At 48.5% G+C, this 12,283-nt stretch overlaps 1 protein-coding gene across 3 annotated transcripts in view; it reads right to left on the bottom strand.

Moving 5' to 3' along the window:
• The window catches only part of agfg1a (ArfGAP with FG repeats 1a), a 33,182-nt gene that overhangs the window by 7,129 nt on the left and 13,770 nt on the right, over window positions 1-12,283 (bottom strand). For all 3 annotated transcript variants that reach the window (XM_084449220.1, XM_084449221.1, XM_084449222.1), the window contains exons 2-6: window positions 11,585-11,678; window positions 7,806-7,921; window positions 6,991-7,153; window positions 5,903-6,059; window positions 4,136-4,264 (exon numbers count right to left, since the gene is read on the bottom strand). In XM_084449220.1, coding sequence (XP_084305346.1) covers window positions 4,136-4,264; window positions 5,903-6,059; window positions 6,991-7,153; window positions 7,806-7,921; window positions 11,585-11,678 — 659 coding nt within the window. The remainder of the gene's footprint in view (window positions 1-4,135; window positions 4,265-5,902; window positions 6,060-6,990; window positions 7,154-7,805; window positions 7,922-11,584; window positions 11,679-12,283) is intronic.

Genomic DNA, 12,283 nt, shown 5'->3' with positions numbered 1-12,283 from the left:
CATTTTCATTAAAAAATGATTAGCCTGATCAGTTTGTTGTATGTATTAAGCCCTTTTTGAGCGGTATGCTTGTATTAATAGCTTATAGCTTGCCATACTCACCAACCTTGGGACCTCAGAAATAGGGAGCATTTCCAAACCAAATTGCGGGGGGGGGGGGGGGGGGGGGGGGGCATTAAAAGCATTACAAATTAGACATTAAAAGCATTAAAACGAAATGTGAAACATTATATATATATATATATATATGTGTGTATGGAGCAATTGTTTTTAATGTCCGACTTTTGTCTGTGCTGTTCAGTAAATGTGCATCTGTCCTAATTTATTGTAGCCTATCTACTACACAACCTAGTTCAAATTTATGAATCTCCCGCGGAAGTCAGGAGGGTTGGCAAGTAGGCTATGGTCACTGCTCCCCAGTAAAATTGAATAATTGAGGGGTTACTTACAGTACAAAAAAGTACAGCATTTGTAGAACTCGGATACTACATAAATTGCCATGCAAAGCCAGAGACTGTTGCTTGTAGACGACAAGACTGCTGTAACCATTCAAATGTGGAGGCTACACTGCATTGAAGGTGGGTTGGCTTACTTGACACAGAACACAGAAAACGGACACCACAAAAAAGGGCTTAAAGCAGGTCCTAAACAGCAGCAGGTCTGGTTGAGGTGTGAACTGGTCTCCTAAAAATGGCTTGAGCTGTGAGGATAAGAGGAGGCACCCTGTTTCTGTTATTACATTTCAATAATAGAATATGACACACAAACCACATACATACACACATACACATACAGCCCGTCTTGGTTTAAAGCCCACTCACCAACGTCAAGGTGCAAGCCTATCGAGTGGGAACACGAGACCAATCACGAACAGGACAAACTCAGACGGGACAACACAGCATACAAATAATCAAGGAATATGTATGTTGTCATGCTGTTTCACATTTCGTTTTAATGCTTTTAATGTCTAATTTGTAATGCTTTTAATGCCCCCCCCCCGCAATTTGGTTTGGAAATGATCACGCCGCGGAAGATTCATAAATTTGAACTAGGTTGTGTAGTAGATAGGCTACAATAAATTAGGACAGATGCACATTTACTGAACAGCACAGACAAAAGTCGGACATTAAAAACAATTGCTCCATACACACACATATATATATAAGACAATCTCCTGTGCATAGTTGAAATGGTAGTGGGATACGTTGATAAACTGGAGTGATCATTTGACAGCAATTATTAGCCTTTTCCAGGAATGGACAGAAATGGGATATTTTTAGAATAACAGGAATTTATTCACATACAATGTAAAGGAGTTGATGTGTAGCATGAAGATGAAACGATACACTGAGTTTGGGTGTTTTCAGTCAACGTTGGCGTTGACCGCTTCCAGCTATCGAATGGCCGACTGGTGTAAGATGGATAGCCTAACGTTAGAGAGATAAATGTAGGCTATGGTTATGTTAATAAAGCTAACAATGATGTTGTAACATGCATGCAGCACTGCCGATCTGATCTGAACGATTGATTCATTATTACCATGGATCGGTATTGGGATTGATCAAGGGCGAGTGTGAAATAGCAGCCAGGAACTCAGCGGGTTATCCGAGATGCGGTAGCCGCGGCCAGAGCTCCTGCTGGCGGGGAGTGAAGCTCTTCAACTCGCCGGTCACTGGCTCCCTGGAGGAATTTAGCCTGGCTGCAATAACGTTATCGCGAACGGAATGAATACCATCTACTAGCAAACAAAACATGTTCAATTATATTTAACCTGTTAAAACTAAGATGCCTGGATGAAAAAATAATTTCTCCAATTGATATATTTGACAAAAACAGGTTAATATGCAAGCCGGTTTTCATTGCTAAATCAAAGCGGAGAGAGCCGGGAACGTGCGTCTACATTTCAGATAAATGTGAACTTTTTCGTGGACGCGCGTCGGCCAGAGAAGCTCAACTGCGCAAGTCAAAAGTCACCGGAAGGCCAGAAAAGCACAACTGCGCAAGTCAAAAGTCACCGGAAATAGTCAAATGACTACAAATTTTGCCAAGATGGCGCGGTTCAATAGGGCTTCATTGTTGATAGCGGCCAGTGAATGGAGTGGCTGTATCCAGTTTATATAATACATCCATGGTGTGATTATGAAGCCCTTATGAAGCCATGATCAGGAGTGTGTTGGTGTGATTATGAAGCCCTTATGAAGCCATGATCAGGAGTGTGTTGGTGTGATTATGAAGCCCTCATGAAGCCATGATCAGGAGTGTGTTGGTGTGATTATGAAGCCCTTATGAAGCCATGATCAGGAGTGTGTTGGGTGTGATTATGAAGCCCATGGACAGGACTATGAAGCGAGACAATGAGTGACACACAGGGCAGACGAGAGACACAGGGCAGACGAGAGACACAGGACAGACGAGAAACAGTGACAACACAGGCACAGCATAAGCAGCTCTACACAGCGGACATGATAACACATGGAAAGGGCACCCGGGCGAGGAGGCGTGTTGAGGAGGATGTGTGGACGACGTGTGTGTGTGTGCTCTACCTGTGTTAGAGGGCTGGAAGGGGTGTGTGTGTGCGTCAGATGAACAGAGCATGCTCTGTGTATGAGGGCTGGAAGGGATGTGTGTGTGTGTGTGTGAGTGTGTGAGTGTGTGTGTGTGTGTGCTCTACCTGTGTTAGCGGGCTGGAAAGGATGTGTGTGTGTGTGTGTGTGTGTGTGAGTGTGTGTGTGCGCTCTACCTGTGTTAGAGGGCTGGGAGGGAGGGATGTGTGTGTGTGTGTGTGTGTGTGTGTGTGTGCGTGTGTGTGTTTTCGGGGTGTAACGATACACTAATCTCACGATACGATGCGATACACGATATTGGATTGACGATAACAATATCAATCAATCAATCAAAGCTTTATTTGTATAGCGCATTTCATACCCAGAGGCAACACAATGCGCTTTACAGAGAACAAGGGAGGTGGGCAGACGTCCCACCCCTACATATTCCAGAGGGAAGCAAAAAAACAGTAAAAACCCGGGGGCCAGATAAGTGAGCTGTAAAAATTCTTCCCTGACCCCTCTCAACGAGGCGATCGAGCAAGCTCCTGGAGTATGTTTGTCTACCGGCTAAGAACATTTATAGAGCAATAAATAACATTAAATTACATTTTCAGAGTAAGAGAGGCTAATTACATCATAGGAGAGACATGGCAAACACTGGTGTATGTCTGTGTGTGCGTGAATGTGTCTGGGCCCAGATAGAGGCAGGGGTCAGGGGTAGGTTCGGGGTAGGAAAAGGATACGGACCCGGGTTAGGGTGAGGGGAAGGGGATCTGAGCCCAGGACTGGTGTATCTCTGTGTGTGTGTGAGTGTGCCTGGGTCCAGGTAGAGGCAGGGGTCAGGGGTAGTAGTAACAATATGATACGATACACTAAGGGCAAGTGTGAAGCGTTGCAGTAGCGCTGCAGTTCACACCAATAGTGCATTTCTCCACATCTCTACTCCAATACACTTTGTGAATTTAGAGCTTAACTGTTGTAATATCATGGAGAGGCCTAGAGACAAAAGACGTGTTTGTTACCAGCGTTATGTAGCCAGCGTTCACTGATATACAATAAACATATCACAATATTGTTTTCACCTTGACGATAAGTATTGTGACGTTTCTGTATCCCGATATATTGTGGCACGATATATTGTTACACCCCTAGTGAGTGTGTGTGCTCTACCTGTGTTAGAGGGCTGGGAGGGATGTGTGAGTGTGTGTGTGTGTGTGTATGTATGAGAGAGAGAGAGTGTGTGTGTGTGTGTGTGTGTGTGAGTCTGTGTGCTCTACCTGTGTTAGAGGGCTGGGAGGGATATGTGAGTGTGTGTGTGTGTGCTCTACCTGTGTTAGAGAGCTGGGAGGGATGTGGGTGTGTGTGTGTGCTCTACCTGTGTTAGAGGGCTGGGAGGGATGTGTGAGTGTGAGTGTGTGTGTGAGTGAGTGTGTGTGCTCTTTGTGTGTTAGCGGGCTGGAAGGTGTGTGTGAGTGTGTGGTGCTCTACCTGTGTTAGCGGGCTGGAAGGTGTGTGTGTGAGTGTGTGTGTGTGTGTGTGTGTGTGTGTGTGTGTGAGTGTGTGAGTGTGTGTGTGTGTGTGTGCTCTACCTGTGTTAGCGGGCTGGAAGGGGGCTTGCGGTGCAGAGGGGAAAGCGTCTGACGAACCCGTGTTTCCGAACGCGTCAAAGTTTGCAAAGTCGGCGTTTGCAAAGTCATGTCCGGCCGCGTTGTGAGGGGCTGGGGGCCAGGAGGAGGGTCAGGCGCCAGGAGGACACAGGAAAGAGATAACGGAGGAGATGATTAAAGCCTGGACCCGGGCCACGTGTGGACCAGCTCTGCGTCAGCTCTGTCTACCCACAACGCCGGGGCTGGACTCCGCCTGCATGGTCAATGGACTGCACTGATAAAGGCTTTGAACCAAAGAGCTGCACAGTCATTCACCCATTCACCCACCCACCCACCCACCCACCCACCCACACCCACACCCACACCCACACACACACACACACACACACACACACACACACACACACACACACACACACACACACACACACACGGCGGCCAGCTGCCATGCAGGGTGCTCGCCTGCTTACTGGGAGCAACTTGGGATTCAGGTTCCTTGCCCAAGGACACTTCCACATGTGGACAGGAGGAGCCGGGGTTCGAACCGCCGACCCCTGTGGTCACCGGACGACCCGCTCTACCTCCTGAGTCACAGCTGGATCACTGGTTAAATGACGTTGCCTCCACGAGATCACTGGAATTCCCATGTGCGTGAACACAGGCAAACTGATCAGACAGTAGGCTACATCGGCGGCACATTTCTGCCAAACATGGATAAACATATGGAGTCAGTGCGTCCCTCTTTACATCTCTACCTTGTTTACATGACTATGTTTAGTGAACGTGGGAGGCGTTCTTCTGTGTAATTGGCCGTTGGTAGACAGAGCTAACGCAGAGCTGGGCTGGCTGGGGGCCCCTGGTTCACACACTGGACCCAGGCTTGGATGATTACACAGCAATGGAACCATGAGGAACATAGTGGAACCATGAGGAACATAATGGCATCACCCAGGCTGGATGGAGAGATGTGACAGACCTGGAGGGGGTGGAGGTTGTGGGGAGGGGAGAAGAGGGGGAGGAGGTGGAGGTGGTGGGGAGGGAGGTGGAGGTGGTGGGGAGGGGGGAGGAGGTGGTGGGGAGGGGAGGGGGGTGGAGGTGGTGGGGAGGGGGGAAGAGGGGGAGGAGGTGGTGGGGAGGGGGGAGGAGGTGGAGGAGGTGGAGGTGGTGGGGAGGGAGGTGGAGGTGGTGGGGAGGGGGGTGGAGGTGGTGGGGAGGGGAGGGGGGTGGAGGTGGTGGGGAGGGGAGGGGGAGGAGGTGGTGGGGAGGGGGGAGGAGGTGGAGGTGGTTGGGAGGGGGGAGGAGGTGGAGGTGGTGGGGAGGGGGGTGGAGGTGGTGGGGAGGGGAGGGGGGAGGAGGTGGTGGGGAGGGGGGAGGAGGTGGAGGTGGTGGGGAGGGGGGAGGGGTGTTCTGAGGTGTTGGGTGTGACGGACCGACCGTCTGTCCCACTGGGATCACCACAGCACAAAGAGACAAGGGCACTGTCCTTACCTAGGCTGACCCCCCTCTACTGTGTGTGTGTGTGTGTGTGTGTGTGTGTGTGTGTGTGTGTTTCTGTAAGCTGTCCGTCTGCTTCTCTGGTGGACCTTCATGATGCAGAGACGTTACCACGGGAACCAAAGGCTTAAACCTTTATGTCCGAGGCCTCAGTCACCATGGTGACTGTGCTGCTAGGATCCCATGTCCCATACAGAGCAGCGGAGCTGCCGGGGGCGTGGTCTAGCCAAGCTCCTCCTCCTCGCCGCCACCTACCTGGATGGCTGTTGAACTGTGCAAAGTTGGCGAAGTTGGGCGGTCCAGGAGCCTGGGAGGGCGGAGCCGCGAAGATGTCGCCGCCCAGGTCACTGAGGAGGTCAAACTTCCTGTCCGGGAACTGCTGGTGGGCCTGCGCCCGGCTGACCACTGGAGACTGGGAGAGAGCAGTTACCTCACACACACGTTCAGTCAGGAGACTGGGAGAGAGCAGTTACCTCACACACACGTTCAGTCAGGAGACTAAAGCCCAACACTAACCCACTTCAGTCAGGAGACTAAAGCCCAAAACTAACCCACTTCCCTACTGCTCCCCTCATCTTTATCATTTGGTGTGAGACGGCCATCCCAGTCAGTCTTGACGTTCCAATAAAAACACATTTAATATGATCATTTTTAATATTATCATACGTTTAATATGATCATGTTTAAAGTCGCACTGAAATGAAAAAAGCATTCTGTCCCATTTTGGTTCACATAATTGGTCACCTATTCAACGATGTATGCCCAAAAAATTACAAAATTCTACTTTTGTTGTAATCTTATATCAAAGTATATAATATTTTACTCACGTGCAATGACGACAACAGGTACCTTAGATTTTAGGCCAATAATCTCACCACATCCACCCGTCAATCAACACTATCCTTCTATAGAATCTGTCTAAAGTTCTTAAAACCCGTCCACTTGTCAATGTTCCAATCAAATGTCCAACCTCATAGCTTGTTTGCGTCAGAAATACGTCAAACTACGGAAGTTAGATGATCTCAAACGTCCGTTACAGTGCGACTTATATGTATCTAATATGATCAATGTTGCATGTGAACATTGTGAACAGCCAGGTGTGCTGTGCTGATCTCTCCAGAACCAGACAGCAGACCTGCTAGAGAGTTGGACCACCATAGAGAGGAGAAGGGAACCACAGAACCAGACAGCAGACCTGCTAGACCTGCTGTGTGTGTGTGTGTGTGTGTGTGTGTGTGTGTTCTCACCTGACTAGGGGTGTGTGTGTGTGTGTGTGTTCTCACCTGACTAGGGGTGTGTGTGTGTGTGTGTGTGTGTGTGTGTGTGTGTGTGTGTGTTCTCACCTGACTAGGGGTGTTCTTGCTGAGGTGCAGGGTGGGGGCCGACTCCCCCAGCAGGGTTTTGAGGGGGCGCACCTCAGGGGTGCTGCTGGTGCTGCTATTGGAGGAGCCTGAAATGGAGGCGTGGACCGAGGCCACCACCTTGGCCTGCTCCGGGGGAACGTACCTGACAAAACCAACAACAACAACAACGGCGACATCACTTCCTTCACTCTGCAGAGGGTAGCTTTCAGGGCAGCTGGTAGGCTATGGACGACCTACATACGGGTGACCTACATTTCATGCAGTTACACGCGGGCATCTACAAATGCAAAGCGCCTTGCTGGAGGGCCTACTGTAATGAGCTGGCTTTAAGGCACTTTAGTCAGGGGGGAAGAATAACTTGACTTAACAGCAGGGAGACCGCTAGCCAAGTCACCATGTGCAGGCTCTTAACATCCTGCTAATTATTAACTGATAGCTATGGAACTGTAGTTTATAAATGCAATTGATGCTGTCATTTCCTCACTGTACTTTAGTAATTATTCTACACTGTACCCGTGCATGTTGTCACTACTTTAGTATTTTTCGTACTCTGCTACTGTATTACTGTAAACATTGATTGTAAGTTCGTACATTGCCATTGTTGTCTGCACGCTGTCACTGTTCTTGAATTTTTCTGTACTCAGCTACTGAATTACTATATATGTTGGCTGTACGCAGGGCAAATCTGTAAGGAAGACCTGGTCTCAGTATGTTCTCCCCTGTCTAAATAAAGGCTTGCTTCCATCCATTTATCCATCTGTCCACATCCACCCATCCAATCGTATCTACTGTACCATCTCTTCTTCTCGTATTTCTCCTGAAGGAACTCCTTGACTTTCTGCGGTTCTCTGAAGTCTGGTATGGAGGAGGTTCTGTCGTCGTAGAGGCCCAGCCAGATCTGCTTGCATGCCTGGGAGGAAGGAAGGAAGAGAGGAGGAGCGCATGTTTGGTGGAGGAAACCAGAGCAAACGGCACAGGTTCATCACGACGCAGTTCACACACTCCCAGGGAGGAAGGAAGGAAAACATGAACAGCTTCACCGAGAGGCTGCGAAAACAGAACAACATTCCAGAGCATTCCAGGTTCTCCCAGGACCCAGGAAGAGATAACACTGCAACAGAAGTGGTACTGTACATATCACACATTCACACGCACACAGAAACACGCACATACAGACACACGCACACACACTCGCACACACACACAGACACTTTACGGCATCTGACACACACATACTAATCATCAAGGCCTCAAAGAAACAAGCAAGAAAACGTTGGAATTGTACTGCCTATATTATTTAGTAACGCAATACTTCAATTCAAAATGGGCCTTGTCAGAATAAAGCATGAGGGAGCCCTTTGGGAAGCTAAACACAACAGCAGACATGAGGAAGGCATGAGAGTCTGTAGGAGCGCATCATCTCTGAAGAAAGTCTGTAGGAGCGCATCATCTCTGAAGAGAGTCTGTAGGAGCGCATCATCTCTGAAGAGAGTCTGTAGGAGCGCATCATCTCTGAAGAGAGTCTGTAGGAGCGCATCATCTCTGAAGAGAGTCTGTAGGAGCGCATCATCTCTGAAGAGAGTCTGTAGGAGCGCATCATCTCTGCAGGAACCGCTCTTTGTCTGCACGCCACGCTATTCTCAGCACAAACACACACACACACAACTTTATAGGATTAGGCAAATCTCCCAGGAATGCAACCCAAAGCAGAGGGGAACGAGGCTCTGCATGTAGGCTAGAACAGAGTCCCGGTTTAGAATCAGAATCTCTTTATTGCAATGCAGTTTTTTAACATACTAGGAATTTGCTTTCGGTCGAGGTGCATAACATGGAGACACCATTGGACAGGGAGCAGGACGAGATAGAACAGAGCAAAGAGCAGTACAAAATGCTAGTGCAAAAAAGGATAAACTAAGAAAAATAACAATATACAAATATCGCTGCAAGCAGCAATATGGGGGCCAAGCAGATAGTGCAACCAGGGCATCAAAGGCATCAAAGACAACTAGGCTATAGTTATAGAGCTATAGCACCCCCATTTTGTTTGATCGAGCCAGTAACGCACGTTTACCCTCTCTCCATGGGTGTTGATAGGCATACAAGGTATGGTGATGTTTGGTCAAACCGTTCAGAAGTTATACACCTTTATGTGAAAAGCCACACCCTCTGCAATCTTCAATGACTCGCCCCGTATCTCTGACTTTTGACTTTTCAAACTTTTGCAAAATTAGATCTTTAAAATATTGGTCCCTAGTTGTGTAAATCGAGGGACATGCAGATTGGTGAATGTTCCTCGGAGGAGATAGATTGTGTTTTTCACAAAATCCAAAATGGCGGAAAATCCAATATGGTGGAAAATATGTCATAGCGGCATGAGCCACGGAATCCAACGGTACCTCGTTTTTTAAATTGGGCTGATGGCTCAAAAGTTACATGCCTAAACGCACCTCCAACTTTGACACGTTGGTGGCGCTAGAGGGTTCGAGGTGTGGACATAATACTTGGTCAGGAGGGTCATGGCACTGTCCCGAATGAGTCAATTTTCACAACTTTTAAAAAAAATGTAAAGATTTGTTTATGGCATTTCTGCTTTATTAGATAGAACAGTGAAGATTATAGACAGGAAATGCAGGAGAGAGGGGGGGTGGGGGGGACATGCAGCACATGGCCCGGGCTGGATTCGAACCCAAGCCGCTGTGGTAAGGACAAGCCTTTGCGGTATGCCCCTTAACCCGGTGAGCCACCGGTGGCGCCCCAAATTTTAACAACTTTTTACCATATGGTTCCATGGGCTGCCATAAACTCCCATTGCGGAAGAATAACAATAACTAGAAAGTACATTTCCTGGAGAAAATGTGAGGTGGGCTAGCTGCTGCAGCTGTATGTAACAGCAACTGCTAGTACTACTACGGACCAGGCAATCTCCATGCACCCACCGGTAAAGACCGTGTGTCCACTCAGGGGCTGAATTGTGGGGTCCGTGGCGTGGTGGCGAGACTCTGCCCCCTCAGGTCAGAGCTGGTCGGGGGCAGTGCAATGACCTCCGGCCAATCTCCATGCACCCACCAGCGAAGACCATGTGTCTCTAGCCCACTCAGGGGCCGAGTTGTGGGGCCCGTGGCATGGATGAGTGAGTATGCCAATTTTCTGACTTTTTACCACATGGTTCTAGGGGCTGCCATAGACTCAAATTGCGGAAGAATAATAATAAGAAAACATAGAATCACTTAGGGTGCCTACGCAGCTTCGCTGCTTGGCCCCCAAATATAGCTGCAAGCAGCAACAACGGGGGCCAAGCGCAGCGAACGCATCAAAGGCAACAAGCCAAACACGCCATGGCCACATTTGTGCTTTGCACAAAAACACTATATCGACGTCAAAATTGAATCTGATGATTTCGTGTCCAATTACTAAGTTATAGCGCATTCAGTGACCTACTCATACAAGAAATATGAGCCCCATTTGGCCACAGGGCACACTACAACAATTGTTTGCTTTTTAGCCACTTTTAGTCATTTTAGCTTGTTGCTTTAGCTTGCTAGCTTCATATTTATCCAATGACCATTAGGCATGCCCTTCTATCAATGTACCAAGTTTCGGAAAAAACGGCATGGCGGTTAAGCCTAAATAGGAAATGAGCTCTCTAGCGCCCCCATTTGGTTTGATCGGGATCACTCCCAGTCAGAAAATGTCAGCTAATCGTAATTCTAATTTCCGCCTTGTTAAACTCCATTGACTTATGCTAAAAACCATTCATTTTTGGGGGGGTTTCAGGAAGGGTGGGAGGTCCCGTTGGGAGGGCGGGCCGCCCCTTCAAGGCAATGGTAGGGAAAACTGTACAGACTTATTTATAATAACGATAATGAGTGTTACCTGTACACTGGCCTCCTATAGAGAAGCAAACAATAACAATGTGATGTCATCGCCTGTCACCAGCAGCTTGGTCATGATAAGGGAACGGATGCCAACTTTGTCGACTGATTCATTTAACAAACTCAGCTCCATGGATTTATGAAACGAACGCGGTAAATACTGATAGCAGCACCGTTTGTCCATGAGCTCATTGATATTTCGGTACTGACCCAATGACGTACCGGGGGGGGGGGGGGGGGGGGGGGGGTAGAACAGAGTTCTGGTTCCGTGACTGAATATCAGCTATCTTTGAACAGCCCTGGTTCCAGGACTGCATATGGGCTAGAACAGTCCTGGTTCCAGCACTGCATATAGGCTAGAACAGTCCTAGTTCCAGCACTGCATATAGGCTAGAACAGTCCTAGTTCCAGCACTGCATATAGGCTAGAACAGCCCTGGTTCCAGGTCTATAGGCTAGAACAGCCCTGGTTCCAGGTCTATAGGCTAGAACAGTCCTAGTTCCAGGACTGCATATAGGTTAGAACAGTCCTAGTTCCAGGACTGCATATCGGGTAGAACAGCCCTGGTTCCAGGACTGTATCTAGGCTAGAACAGTCCTGGTTCCCTCCTGAACTCTGACAGGTACATTACTGCCTTGTCCCCGGCAGACAGACCAGAGGTGCCTCAGACATGTGGCTGGCTCGTGGGTCGCCATGCTTACCTCGTTGCTGTGTTTCTGCAGGAACTCGATTTCCTGTAGAGTGAAGGTCGTCATGGAGATGGACTTCACTCTGTGGGGTGGGTTCAGCCCTCGCCTGTGGATGGGGGGGTGGTGGGTAAATTATGATTTTTTTTTTTTAAACATCACACATTCAAAACCATGTTATTAGAAAAGATCCAGACCCCAGTGGGGAGACCAGAGGACTAATTAGAAACGTGCTGAGTTATGTGCTGATTACTGTGAATCTGGGACAAGGGCAGCCCGGCGAGACAAGGACTAGCAGGACACTCAGGGAAGGGCAGAACCCGGCAACTAAGAGGATGTTCTACTACCGTTTACCCCACAATATGAGCCAATATTTAGACACTCGCAGTCTCAAACACTGGAACTAAGAGGGTACTATTTTTCTACAGTTTAACCCAAAATAGGAGCCAATATCAACACTCAGCCTCAGGCAAATTTGCTTCTCCTGTGACACTAGTAGCAAAGAGAACTATTCAGGTGTCTGTGTGCTTTCATAATATGCCTCGGGATGCATTAGTGATATGAGAGAGAACCACGTTTCCCCCGGTAGGAGAGTCGGGCAGTCTCCTTGCACCCACTGGTGAAGACTGTGTGTCTCTAGCTCAATCAGGGGCTGAGTTGTGGGGTCTGTGGCGTGGTGGCGAGACCACCACGCCACCACGAAGAGAAAGAAAG

Source organism: Borostomias antarcticus, assembly GCF_949987555.1.
Source record: "Borostomias antarcticus genome assembly, chromosome: 1".
Lineage (NCBI taxonomy): Eukaryota > Metazoa > Chordata > Actinopteri > Stomiiformes > Stomiidae > Borostomias > Borostomias antarcticus.
Note: the sequence above shows the minus strand (reverse complement) of the source record. Positions and strands in the feature narration are given on the sequence as shown.